This window comes from Protomyctophum bolini, assembly GCF_963924005.1.
Source record: "Protomyctophum bolini genome assembly, chromosome: 2".
In the NCBI taxonomy this organism is placed as follows: Eukaryota; Metazoa; Chordata; class Actinopteri; order Myctophiformes; family Myctophidae; genus Protomyctophum; species Protomyctophum bolini.
In genome coordinates this window covers 40,591,984-40,607,378 of record NC_137863.1, presented here as the reverse complement: position 1 = coordinate 40,607,378, position 15,395 = coordinate 40,591,984, and the positions used below count along the sequence as shown (strand labels likewise).

At 41.0% G+C, this 15,395-nt stretch overlaps 1 protein-coding gene across 6 annotated transcripts in view; it reads right to left on the bottom strand.

The window, feature by feature from the left end:
• Nucleotides 1–13,736, bottom strand: part of cadpsa (Ca2+-dependent activator protein for secretion a) — a gene marked incomplete at its 5' end in the record, with an annotated part of 133,991 nt that extends 120,255 nt beyond the window's left edge. For all 6 annotated transcript variants that reach the window (XM_080773007.1, XM_080773006.1, XM_080773005.1 and 3 more), the window contains one exon: nucleotides 13,398–13,736. In XM_080773007.1, coding sequence (XP_080629133.1) covers nucleotides 13,398–13,736 — 339 coding nt within the window. The remainder of the gene's footprint in view (nucleotides 1–13,397) is intronic.
• Nucleotides 13,737–15,395: the final 1,659 nt, after the last annotated feature.

Genomic DNA, 15,395 nt, shown 5'->3' with positions numbered 1-15,395 from the left:
TGTTGCAGACAATAAAGAAAGAGTACAAAAGTTGGAGTAGAATAATTATACTGTATAGAGAGTGGGGTTAACTGAGATGGCAGATTTTTGCCAGGAATCTGATCCTGCTTACTGCCATAATAAATACATTTCCCTTTATTTATTATTCTGCATTTTCTAATGAAGATATTCATTAGGACATATGGCATCTTGGAATGAGCCGTGAAAGCGATTCAACGGTACCACACACCAGACAGGGCAGAACATGTGATCTAACTGTGATAATTAATTGTATGTACCTATACGCAACTACGGTGCATTCTGCTTATTGGAATGCTAAATAAGAAACTTAAGAGATTAGGGGTGCAACGCATAATTGAATGAATCAATTTAATCTGTTATTAAATGAGCTAATCGATCATTGAATATTCAACAAAATAGCGGATTAATAATCTATCGCTATTTTGGGCATGTTTTACAGGTGAACATTTTAGAAATAAATATCAGACACTTTCAAAGATAGTGAAAATATCTGATCTACAAGCTCTACACGTGAGCTGGTAGATCAGCTATGTTCACTATATGAGCACCACACCGTGCGATGACACTAGTGTGGCAAAGTGAGTTTAACGTCGTTCAATGCAATCAGATTTTCTGTATGAATTTATGGGCTGTCAAGGCCAGAAAGTAGCCTTTTGCCACTCAGTAGGCGTTCCCACATCATTCCCACAACCAGGTATGATGATGATCTCTCTCTCTCTCTCTCTCTCTCTCTCTCTCTCTCTCTCTCTCTCTCTCTATATATATATATATATATATATATATATATACTAGCCCTTACCCGTAGTGAAATACTTGCCGCCTTGTGGCCGCGAGGGTTACTGCGCCCTGGGTGCGTTTTCGCATTTTTTATTCACTAATAAATTCATTATTAATTTATAATTAGTTAAATTGGAAAAGGGGCTTCGTTAAGACCTCCATATTATTATGGTCAATGCCTGTGTGAAAGGTGGGCGTGATTGGTGCAGGCAGTGAGGAGCTACTGCAGTCACAGTGACACACAGACAGACACGCTATAGTATGATGATGATGATGATGATGATTATAGTATGATTATACTATAGTATGATTATAGTATGATGATGATCATAGTATGATGATGATGATGATGATGATGATGATGATGATGATGATGATGATGATGATGATGATGATGATAATGATGATAGTATGATATAGAATGATTATAGTATGATATATACATATACACCATACCACCATAGAGATCATGGATAGATGCAGCCCTAACAAGGGGTGAGCAGGAGGACTGGACCATATATAGTGCAGGTTGAGGGAGAAGCAAACGAGGGACGGTCTAATAACGAGACCAGGACCTCCAAGTGAACCTTGCCGTTAAATGATCCCCAGGAGACTGATGGCTAAACTGTGAAGCCAGCTGACTCATTCGAGTCCCTCTGTAGTTTGTACCGCCCTCACACGTCACACGTCACACTCCGTCAAGCAACTGCCAGCGCTGTGACAGTACAAAGAGCACCCTGTGTGAATAGTCAAATTGAAGTCATTGTCTTCGACTGAAACATTTGCATGTTAATGTGTAGTTAAATGGAGGAATGTGCATGTATGGTGCTTTTGTTAATTGTCGATACAAATTAATTGAGATTTTAGTTTTTTACTCTTATTGTCTCTGACCTGTGACCTCATATTTCTCTACAGTAGAGAAGAGAGAGAAGAGATTTGTTTCTGACTAAATTAATTAGATATACACCACTAAAAATTATCTATAATGGCTGAATGGGAGCACCCTCGCAGCTCTACTACCACATACAGTATAGTAGCCAGGCTACAGTAGACTGACAGTATTCAGTGTATTGCAAATGTCCTGCTGTCGTTCCCTTCTGTCCTCATACAACTGAAATAAATGCCAAGACAATCTTTCCAAGGAAGCATAATGTAAATGCTATAGATAGAAGCAGAGGAGAACAGTTGGGCCGGACTCACTGGGGTCCCATTGTGATGCTGATGACAAGCAGGCAGATAGCTAATGGCCCCCACCTGGGCACACTGGTCCCCCAGGCCTTATCATATATACAAGTGAAAAGGTGTACCCATACTCATTCTTCATGCTCTATCTCCGACCGAACCACACTTTCACCACACATCTCTATATGCAAAATAAATTCGCCACCCTCCCCGAACTGACATAGCCTATTTTTTAGCCGTTCAAGTTTCTTAGTTACTCTGCAAATATTACTTTTATGAAAATCACGATCGAGCCAGCAGATAAACGGGTGCCACAACACGCCGAGAAACAAGGAATTTAACCACGCTACTTGCATACACTGCAACTCGCTTACAATTCGCAAACCTGGCAACACTGCCTGCCTCTTACGTCACCAGCTCTGTTCCTCCTGGCCTCCGTAGTCCGTCGCGCTCACAATCTGTCGCAGCCATCTTGCTTTTCTTTTGGATGGGCGAGTGGACATTTAATGCTAATAAATTAATTATAGGTCCAGCAAGCAAATCATGATGGTCTGATTGTGCTCAATAGGTCACAATAACATTCCGAAATTAGGTGTTGTGTTTTGTATGGCATTTTCCCCAGTAGTAGTTGCATATCTATCTCAGCTTTTGCCTGATAGCACACATGCTAACGTCAGCAGCCATAGCAACATACAGTGTGCGCAGACATAACATGAGTTGTTTACAACACAAACACACGGCCTTTTAACCACGCAATACACACAACAGCTCGGGAGTTATTAAACCGAACGTGGACGCTGTTTCAGTGTTACATTTGCTGCGCATATCGGAATAATTGTAACGGCATGCATGATAAATGTAACAACGCTAAAAAACACCATTAAACATATCGTTTTCAGCTTAAAGCTATTACATTTCATTGAAGCAACTCCTTAGCATTGTTTTCATACCATGGATGTGATAAGATAATGTATCAAACATAAGGGAAATATTAAATAGCATCGGGTGTACCAGTTTGGCCATTTCTTTTTTTTCAATGGGGCAATACATTGATTAAACAAACGTTTGATTGATTGAGTTGTACAACGTTATACAACCCTAAACTAATTTTAGAATACACTACACAATACAATACAATTTTAGAACATATTTTGCACGTTCCATTTTTTTACTCAGAGATCCCTTTAGCTACACATGTCATATTTCCAGGCAACGGACCTACACATGTCAGCTACCATAAACCACTTCAAGTTATTAGGACGAAATAACTGACAGGAGTGACGGTGCTGTGCTGTGAGTAAACTAATAGGGGAGAGCCGCCAAGGATGTAACATTTTGCACGTTTCATTCTTTTACTCAGAGATCCGTTTAGCTACACATGTAATATTTTCAGGCAACGGACCTACACATGTCAGCTACCATAAACCACTTCAAGTTATTTTTTTGATAAAACAGGTCGGGAGTTATTCAACCGAACGTGGACGCTGTTTCAGTGTTACATTTGCTGCGCATATCGGATCAATTGTAACGGCATGCATGATAAATGTAACAACGCTAAAAAACACCATTAAACATATCGTTCTCAGCTTAAAGCAATTACATTTCATTGAAGCAACTCCTTAGCATTGTTTTCATACCATGGATGTGATAAGAAAATGTATCAAACATAAGGGAAATATTAAATAGTATCGGGTGTACCAGTACCAGTTTGGCCATTTCTTTTTTTTCAATGGGGCAATACATTGATTAAACAAACGTTTGATTGATTGAGTTGTACAACGTTATACAACCCTAAACTAATTTCAGAATACACTACACGATACAATACCATTTCAGAACATATAATATTGGCCAATATGTCAAATATGTAAATATTACATATAATGGCATTGAATGGAAGCGGACCATTTGTAACACATGTTACAAATGACCCGCTTTTGCAAGTTTTCTTTGCAGTTGCTTACAGACCAGAATGAACGTGAATTCCGTCTAAACACGATGCAAACTAATGAAGAACATAAGCATGAACACATCCATGTGGATTTTTATTCACCAACACCAAAGACAAAAATTGTACCACACATATACTCCAGGTGTAAAATTAGACGCATTTTGAAGGTAAACACTTCAAACTTCAAACTCCTGGCCACGTAGAGTACGTTGCTGTACACATACTGACGCGATGGCGTCATGGTGGCGTTGACCAATCAAGATATAACGTCCATGTTACAACCGTGAAGCGTTACAACCTTGGCGGCTCTCCCCTACATTTGTTACTAACATTAGGTTGTGGCGAAGTAGACACGTGGCCAGCAGATACTGTGTTTTGGACAAACAGGCTAGGTATTGGTGTTGATTTGGGTCAACTGGACAAACAGCGTGGTGTTGTTTTGTGTCTGTGTTTGTGTTGGAGCGCCTCAGTGTGGCCGTACAGGTCATGTGCAACCTCTTCCACAGAGAGATGGAGACACTAAATCTCAGCTGGACAAACATGTTTGCATGCATGCATCGCTGCCTTGCATGCTGTGTGCTACTGTTGAGTCTGTCACTTACTTTGACTGATTTATGGCATTGTCTTTCTGTTAAAATCCAACTATGTTAATTTAAGAACTCTGGGCATATAGGTCATTGTTTATTCACTGTGCACACGTGTAGCCTATTGTATGTCAGACTGTATGTCTGTCCCACAGTCACAATCCTTTAGTACTTAGGCTGTGGAAATATTCAGGACAAAACAATGGTACATTTCCAATAACCCATTCGTTACTACATGTGGAGTCAACTCCCGCCATTTATTTCTTCCCATAGTGCGTGGCAAAGTCGCTCTGGGATGAGTGCGCGCGTAGCGCGCACGAAATTCTAGTTAATAACAAAGAAAAAGAATAAAATGCAAAGGAGAGAGAGAGAGCTATGGCAGCAACTTGTTCCTGCATCTCAAATACTGTAAACCCAAAGAACACATGAAGAGCGACAAAACAACTAGTTAACATATTTCATAATTGAACCATGGATGGGCCTCGCGGGGCTCATGATTAATTACAAGACCTGATTCACCAAAAGGAGTGTGAAATGTGTGTGTATCACAGATTAAGCTTATCTCTCTTTTTTTTAACATCTGATCGTCTCTCGGATCACATTAAAAAAATAAATCAATGAATGCTGTCGTGGCCAAAATCAGTTGTTTACAATAAACGCAGTTCAAAAAGTATCTTAGACGGATGTTAGGTTCTTAGCTTGCTTCTGATCCTTAATGCATTTAATTTATTACCACGTGTTGTTCTTGCTTATACTGTAAATCGCTCTGGATTAAGAGCGTCTGCTAAAATGCCTAAATTGGAAATTGGAAACATTGAACATACATAAACCTATTATATAAACCTATTATATATATATATTCTATTTGGGGATTATTATCTTAAAGAGTACATAGGCCTACAGATGTCCCACGTTGTTCATTGATGCTTCGACACTGCACACGTACTGTAAACATGTCAACTGACTGGGGAATGTGTCAGGATTTACTGTCATCTCATCGTCTTGTCCTCAGGCAAGAAAGCAATGAAAACATCAGATACTATACTAGTCTCACATCCAGTATTACTATTGGCAATTAAGTTAAATTGAGCTTCAAACTGTGATAACCTACATTAAGAGTGCATGTGTATGCTGTGGAGATTTTGCACGCACATTCCGTAAGTCATTGTACGTGTTCGACAAGAGCAGCCATATAGAGCCTCACAGCATGTATCACTCACTATGAGCAAAATGAGCTCCAGCTCAGCTTCAGGGCAAAGAATGACCTGTCTTCTGTGAATAGGGATACTGATTCTGACTCACTGAGCAGGTCTCCTTCTTAGCCACAAGGACAAACGTCTTTTATTGAGCACACAAAATACAAGGTGCTAACCTATATTTCTATAAGCACTTATAACTAACTATAAGCAACATATTGTTATTGTTATGGGTTCAATGTCTTGCTCAAGGACAGTTCAACAGGAAGCCAGGAGGAGCTGGGGATCAAACCAGGAATCACCTACTGAGCTACACGTAACTCCCGCAAACCCTCGATAGGGTCTCGAGTCCGACCCACAGTTTTTGCACCAAACTTTGTGCACCAGAATACAAATATCCTGAGACTTGTAAGTTAAATACAATTTGTGAACAAGGAGCAGCCTCTGTTTTCTCCGTTTTGAGGCCACAGACTGCCAGGCCTCCAGACTGTCACGTTGCCATACCACCCACTTCACAGCTGACTGCCAGAGTCGAGAATGTGTTTGTGCATCATAGAGTGTGTGATCTAAACACAAACACAAACTGACACATCAGGAAAAACAGGGAAATAAAGAAAAGGGGAAAAAAGTAGAACCATATTTTAAAAAGCAAAGAGAAATGATTATCTGTCATTCTTCAGTTATGTACACTCTTCATGCATATTGACATTATGATCAATATTGTGCATTTCAGTGAACAATACCAATAACCTTTAGGTGCATGACTTGAATCTCATCACCACCAGTAAGAGCTAGAAGCCTTCAATTGACCGGCCTTCTTGTTATTAACTTAATGGCAGGGTGGTAACTAGGTTGAATTTGCTTGCCATTGACAGATACATCCAAACAAAAGTCCTATCTGACTGTATTAAACGAAACGACGTCAAGCTCACCAACATTGCAGCTGTACGAAAAGCTTTTGTTTCATAAAAATCCATTGTAGACATATGAGCTACTTTCTGTCTGAAATTCTGTTGAGTTTGGAAGTGCTCGTTGGATATCATTCAACCACCTGTTTTGAATTAGCACATAATGCAGGATTCAGCAGGATGTTGCTTTACAGAAAACGAGTGCTTCCAAACTCCAATGGCAACATGGCCTGGTCTGCATACAGTCAATTCCAGCTAGTCGTGTTCTAACAATAACCAACAGTAAAATATGCAGTGTTAAATTGTCATTAATTAACTATGATATATGTACCTGTGCACATAAATAAGTAATGGGAGAGACATGTTTCTGGATTATGCATCTACAGTGGTTCAAAAAGAGATCTTTGGGATCTGCAGCTGGTTTTAGAACCTACCATGACACCTACCATGACATCAGGAGACTACAAGTGGGTCTCATGAACGATATTGAAGGACGGAGTTTGTGTGTGTGTGTGTGTGTGTGTGTGTGTGTGTGTGTGTGTGTGTGTGTGTGTGTGTGTGTGTGTGTGTGTGTGTGTGTGTGTGTCTGTCCGGTTAGGTTCTTAGGTTCTTAGCTTACGTATGATGCATGAAGACTATTTTTATGTAGTTGATGTATTGCCAGGTTTTGTTCTTGCTTACTGTAAATCACTCTGGATTAAGAGCGTCTGTTAAATGCCTAAATTGTAAATTGCCTTAGGCTACAAAGATTGCAGGATTGCTCTGTTTCGAACAAAATGCCACAAATCATGAACACAGCGTGCGATTTCCGCGAAATTCTCAAGGTCGAGGCCGAAATGCCACTTAACATTTTTCAAATCAGCCTCACGGTGGCGCTATAACAGGCCAATTTCTGTTTTAACCTATAACTGCACGATCTGTGTACAACTATGCATACATAGGCTACATCACGCATATCGCTATACACTATCTCTATAGTCATGTGATCAACACAGATCTGTTTGATTTTTCATATTCCATCCTGATTGGCTACGATCTAAAGTCTGCACGACTGGCCCGTTTAGAACAAAATGGCTCAAATAATGAACACAGCATGCGATTTCCGTGAAATTATGCATCTACATTCCCACTAGGACTGCCACTTAAAATAATTCACATCAGCCTCATGGTGGCGCTATAGGCCAAGAACAACACTTTGCCCTGCATTTTTCACATCTGTGCCACCATGAGACAGAGTTTTGCTAAACACATTTCTTTACATTACTTGTACAGAATTTATCCATATATCACGCAAATCGGTATACTATATAGCCTACACTATCTATTACAAACACTCCTATCCTGCTGGTAGAAACCAGCAGGGTCTAAATCTGGGTCTAAATCTGAACTGTATCAATCACACGGTCATCATTGTAACTAGCTCTGTGCACACTATTAATGGACTACAATGATGCTAACAATGTCTTTGAGGGAAAACAAATATTAGTGTAGTATTATTTGCACAATCGTCATAATCATTTCCATGTTGGATTTTCAATAGTGGAAATTGCCGATCTACAAGCTCAAAACGCGTCACGTGACGTCGCGCTTTGAGCTCGTAGATCGGCAATTTCCACTATTCATATAAAGTATAAAGTTATTAAGCACCTTTGTTTTTGTGAAGCCTGAAAGCCTAACAGATATTCCATATTTAATATTTATTCAAATGTTCCCATGCTCAATGCCAAAAACATAATTAAATCGTTAGTCGTAATTATTATTAATTAATTAATTATTGTTTTTCTGAGGTGTTTGAAGTGTCTAACGTCAGCGGCGCATCATGTTGTCTTGGTTCCCCAGAATTGTCTGTACATGAATGTTTACACCAATGTGTTTTATATAAAGTTGAATTGAAATGTAATTGTTTCAACTGTATTTAACTAAATTATTCTGCAAGTGAGGACACACACACACACACGAACATGCACGCACTCATGCATGCATGCACACACAGCAGTGACAGTTTAGCAACATATTTAGCAGTGTGGAGCTGTATAAGGGTCAACAGTCCAATCAGTCTAGTTGTAGGCAGTCAGCAAACATAATGGCCAGTGCTCATGTTGATTTAGAATCGGATGGTGATATGGGGATGGTGACAAATGATGGTTTGCAACAGACCTTTGAGTTGCCTGTCTGGACTATAGCTTCCTCCTCTGACAAGAAGATGGCAGAAAAACTCAAAACTCAATTCACTCAAATTGCAGAGAATGATATACAGTAAAGGCCAGGTAATGATCTGAGAAGGTATAATATGGTTGATTGTGGCATGTATGATTTCAATAAGACAAACATACATTTGAAAATGAGCTGCAATACCTGCAGTGACAATGCTCACACCTGGACAGTAATCTTCTTGCACATAGTGAGTACTGTACATGCTACATGCTTCGACTTTGGGCATCAAGACCTGACCGAACTGGACTACGCGGATGACATCAGCCTGCTCTCCGACCACGTGGAACAAGCTCAAGAGCTCCTGAACAGAGCGGAGCCGGAGTGGGCCGGCGGCTGAACGCCAAGAAAACAGAAGTTATCACCTATAACATCCCATCAGAGCATCCACCTCTGACAGCAACAGGAGGCAGTGCTCTGAAGGAAGTCAAGGACTTCCAGGTATACTAATAGTACCTGTCAAATCAACGGAACAAGATCTTAAAGAACAACTTTAGTTTTTTTCAACCAAGGTTCATGTTATTACAGAAAGTAAAAGAAAGATGAGTATTTTTTTTTTTCATTTGCTGCTTTCTTTCGTTTTAGTGATTTTTTGATCTACTGAATGTGAAGATAGCCTACTGAGGGGAAGCCACACTGTCATAGGCTCAATGTAAATTTGACACATTCAGTAGATCCCGTGATCCTTTGTGGCCAAATATATTTTCTTGGGGTCTAGTAGGACTATAGTAAATAATAAAAAAGAAACCGTTACAAAAAAAACCATATTCGAACATGGGGCTCCATGTTCGAATTCCCACGCCCCCCTGTCAAAAACAGCTAAAATCCCTAAAACAAAAGAAAGCAGCAAATGAAAAATAATTTCATCATATTTTACTTTCTCTAATAACAACCTAAAACATGAACCTTGGTTGAAAAAAACTAAAGTTGACCTTTAAAGTGAGGAAGGCACTTGCATGGAGTGCCCTGAATGGCATGGCCAGCGTATGGAACTCAAACCTTCCCGCCAAACCAAACTCAGCTTCTTCTATAATCTAGATCAGGGGTGTCCAAAGTGTGGCCCGCGGGCCAAATGCGGCCCTGGGATAAATGTAATACGGGCCGCATATATATTTTTTATCCCGTGATTTTGTAACCCATTTTTCACCCGTGTGTCAATTATCTATAATGTGATCCTGGGCTCTACACACCCTCCGCCAACCTGGGGAGACCAACGGACTTCAACTCATGCTTCCTTCATGCCTGAGTGTCCAAGTTGCTCCTTTACACCTGAGAGGGGCGTGGAAGGAAGTAAGGAACACGTTATTCCAACCAGTTCCTTTCCCCTCCATCAGGCTTTTTAACCTGGGCATTTCCCAGAATATAATTTGTCAGTGTTCCTTGTTCCTTCTTCCTTGTATTATTATTTTTACGTTGCTCCTCTGGTTACATTTGGCAATGTGACATATGGCTGAAAAAAGGCTGAGAGACACTTTATGTTCACAGCACACACCCGATAAAAGACCATTGATATGAAATATTGTCTATTGATGATGATATGATGAGTTCAATAGAATCGCTTAAATGCAATGCACATGTATGTGACTTTGTTATAGACTAGTCCGACGCTACATTATGTGACTTTGTTATAGACTAGTATGTCACTACATTAAGTCAGAAGATATAGTAAGGTTGGCCCTTGGGTGTTTTAATATTTTCTAATATTGCCCCCTTTGAAAAAGGTTTGGACACCCCTGATCTAGATCTATAATCTATACAACGTTAAAGTCTGTTCTCTTATATGGCAGTGAATGCTGGACCCTGAAGCCAACAGTGCAGAAGTCTCTAGATGGGTGTTACACTAGAATGCTGCGTGCAGTAATCTACATCAGCAAGAGTGCACGTTACCAACAAGAACCCCTATGATGGAATGCCAAGGGTGAGCCAGTAAATAGCAGCCAGGAGAATGAGACTATAGCAGGACACTGCCAAACTGCCAAAGACACCAACAGCCAGCCAGCAAAGTAGTGCCGTGGGAACCAACACACGGACACCGGTCAGGAGGACGTCCCACATGAACCCATTCTGACCTGAGATCAGATTCTAACGCACAGAAGAATGGTGGTTCTTTAACGCATTTTGACCTGAGATCAGATTCTAAAAATGTCTTAAATCCTGACAGTTTAAAAAAATAGCAGACCTACAAGCTTGTATCGCGCCACTCGGTGGCCCGCTATGAGCTTGTAGATCTGCTATTTTTCAATAGCTAAAGCATAACATAATGCTAACACCAAAAGGGGTTCCCGCATATGTGGATGTACTCAAGAAAGACGCAGGAGCGCAAAGCACCAACGAGCTGGCCAGATGAATGGAGAACCGGGATGACTGGAAACAACGATGGAGGGCTCGTCTGAGGACGACCTAGAAGAAAGTCTTCTCCTGCCTTACCATAACTGCATCAATCCTTGCTTCAAACAGAGAACGTATAAAATTCCCCATTGCATATCTGAAGCCACATTGTCTGATGTATTTCATCATGCTCTCCCCAGAGTAGAGAGTCTCTTGAGATCAACAAGGTGAACATAACATGTTGACACCCAGGTTGATTGTGAGAGAAAGAGTGGTTTGTTAAGTCATATACTTTTTGTATGACAAATTGGCCGATCTACAAGCTCATAACGTGTTGTGTTGCAACAATATAATCGGTCAATATATTCTCCCATTTTAACTTGGGACCCCTATTAGAATGGCAATGTACATGAGCAAAGTAATGAAAAAAGGTGTTTGCCTGAAGAAGACTTGGTTTCTGGGAAAAACAAAACACTGTATAATTGTTAATGAATTCTCATGAGTGCATCTTTCATTGCCTTTGTTTTGCAACAAGCATAGACCAACATTTCTTGGTAATTGCTGTAGAGGTGTGTGCACTGACTGGAATTGAATACCGGAGAACTCGCCAGTTTACCAAGTCGCCGCGGCAAAATTTCTTCATCAATGTCTTCATCGTTATGCTAACATTCTGTCTTCATCAGTGTAGTATGTCAAACTCACAGATGTTATAGTTCATTTCCAAAGTGATCCAATTATTTTGTGCAATTAAATGGTCAGCTAGATGATGATAAAAAGTATTAGTATGTGAATATCAATGATAAGTACCATTTCAGGAATTGTTTACTAATGAATTACATTGTTTCTGTACTTTCAATGCAATTTAAATGAAGGTGAAGTCAAATTAAAATTCACTAAATCGCAGCGAGTTGGTAAACTGGCGAGTTCTCCAGATACCCACTTTTCTTATTGTATTTGTGATCCTTCACATTTGCCAGCGGACAATTTGGCATGTGTTATACAATCTGCTTAGGTTATGTATGTGTGCGTGCGTGTGTGGAGGGGGCGGGCCAACATTAACATGAAGTTCACTTTGGTTGTTACTTGTTAGTGTTATTGCTAAGACAAAGGTCATTTTCCTATTCATTGTGAATCTACAATTTAGAAATGTGTTTCACTCATTCATTCATCTCATTCATTATTCATCTCATTCATTGTCTTTGTCTAGACTCTAGACAAAGTCTAAGACAAAGGTCAGTTTCCTATTCATTGTGAATGGAGCACTAGGCAGTATATTAGTTGTGACACAAATCTACTATTTAGAAATGTGTTTCTCTTGTCAGCACTTAGGGAGATTTGGTTTTTAATGTGCATTTATCATCATGATCAATGTTACTACACATCTCTCTAACAGAATATCTATTGCCACTGAGCATAATCAATAATGAAACAATACCGGATAGCAGAGCATTGATTCAGTGGGCTTGCGGAGGGGCACTTAAGACTCTGTATCATGTTCTATATGATAATGTTCTGGCAAGAGGTTTTCTTGATGTCAGTCAGTTGGACTTGTATACTTGCATGCCTACAGGGCAATGCACTTATGCAAGACCTACTACAAAGGGTGGGCCTGGACCACTATACATGTAGTGTGCATCAGTGATCAGTCTCAGAACCACTGAACGTCTCCACACACACACACACACACACACACACACACACACACACACACACACACACACACACACACACACACACACACATACTGATACCGAGAGATAGAGAGATGAGAGAGAGAGAGAGAGAGAGAGAGAGAGAGAGAGAGAGAGAGAAGAGAGACCTCTAACTGTCTACAATGTAGGGGGGGGGGGACATTAATGCTTTTTCTGAGACCTTTGAAAGGCCTTTGGCAGTTTCCCCCTTTACATAATTGAGCTTTTGACTACTTTACAAGGACAGTTAATTTCTAATTAAAAATGCACGACATATCGATCAGCAGCTGATGAGGAATACATGGTCACTGACTGTCTGACTGGTGTCAAATATGGAGCCGATTTTCATTCAAATAGTGATATCACCTCAACATAGGATTTGGTGCTTCTTTCTTTGGCCACCCTTTAATGAGCAACAGTTAGTGTGCTGGATATAAAGGCATGCCTATACAGTATATGAGTTTACAATGCCTTGGTAACGTTGTACGTAGCGTATTTGGAGTTTGGTCTGAGTGATTCTTGAGATCTGGTTTCCACACTGATCTTACCTTTTGCTGTCGTCTAGCCATATCAGTCGGTTGTTTTGCGTTAAATGGATATGCAATGCAGCGCATGACAAACACGTAAAGCTGGAGTCTCTTTTTTCTTTCCTCCTCTTCCCTCTGCATTTTCTCTAGGTCCTCTTTCTCTTTGTCACTGGCCACGGATGGGCTGGGGCTGGAGGGTCGGCCGCTCATGCTCCCTCGGCTGGGCTGAAGCCCACCGCCGCTGTCCGTGGCTCGGTTTGGTGACACCCGAGCTCCGCCGTTCTTTGGAGCCGTAACCTCTTTCCTTTCTACTTCTACAATCTCGTCCCCTTCCTCCTCACTGGAAGACGGGTCCAACATGTTGGTGGTCTTTGATGGGGACTGTGACACAAAGATGTGAAGAACAGACACCAATGAATGTCAGTGCCGAGTCGACCAGGGGTTAGAGACTATAGTCACCTCTGTTGGCAACGTCGGCGCGAGGAAAAGTAGGAAAAAAGATCCAGCAAAACTCTGCAACTGAAGACGGAGAAATTGACGAGCGAGTTTGCACCCCAAAGCAGAGCGATTGTTGTTTAAAATACTGTTTGCAGACGATTCAGTCCCTGCTTAAGGAATTATTGTAGCCCTAGTTGGTTGCGTGCTCCCAGCCTTTCAACTCTCCATCACCATCGGGGATTTGCTAGGAGGAGATATAAGGGGGAGGGGTTGGATGGGAGAACATTAGAGAAATTGCTTTCCAGTGCCGAAGCGTCGCGTGTCGCCTGATGCCTCTTTAACTGATTTTGTCAATGGCATATTGATTGCCAGCGCCACGATCCTTTAAAAGGCAAAGCTGTGCTCATTGACCGTATTGGGAACTGGCCGTGGTGCTGAAACAAACAGCAAAATTTGAGCTGGTAGGGGCGGCGACAATGGATGTGCGCACCCACCTGATGATTTCCAGACGCATATGGAGAGACAGCGGTTCAAAAAAAATGTCTTCTTTGTAGCTGGTGCTTCAGTCCGCGCGAACGATACAAGCTCAGTTCATAGTGATTGTTGAAACCATTCCTCTTAGTTTCCTTCATGATAATTCTGTATGAAGCTTCAAATAACATAGATCAGCGGCTACTGTCGACGAGTAGGCTTTTTTTAGCCTATCGTTCGCTGTCGTTGTCCAAAAAATAAGTCTAGGAGACGGAGACAACGCGAGGTGTGAGAGCAGAGCACACACAGAGAAAGAACTGGAGATATAGAAACTATATGAAACTGAGGCATTATAAATTAGTTGGCTTAACAAAAACGAATTTATATGCTACTGCTGCTACTGCTGCTATTGCTGCTATTGCTGCTGTGCTGCTACTACTGCTGCCGCTGCTACTAGCCTACTACTACTACTACACTACTACTACTATACGAACTACTACTACTACTAGGCTACTTATTCTACTATACTACTAGCCTATTACTGCTACTACTGCTGCTATACTAGCCTACTTCTTCTATTACTATACTACTGATACAACAGAAACTACTGCTGCGTGCTACTACTACTTTTTGAGTGGCTAGCTCCTCCAACTTCTGGCTTTAGGAATTACGTCATATGGCAGTACTTTTAACAGAAATAGAGTGGCACTGGCTGCCACTGTGGCAGCCAAGTCTATGGACTTTTAATGTTTGTTTAGGTTTTTGAGTGGTGCTAACCAGTCCTATAGACAGCAATGTGTGTCCCTTTGTCTCATTGTCCCTATGTCCCTGTGTCCGTCCAAGCACGGAAATAGCGCTTGTTGACCACCAAGTGTCACTGTTGCGCAGTCAACACACACACACACACACACACACACACACACACACACACACACACACACACACACACACACACACACACACACACACACACACACACACCAGGGAGGAGACAGTGTGCAGTACAGTACAGTACAGTACAGTACAGTACAGTACAGTACAGTACAGTACAGTACAGTACAGTGTCAGTACAGTCTGATTTTTTTAATAAACATATAGTGGCAGCCAATT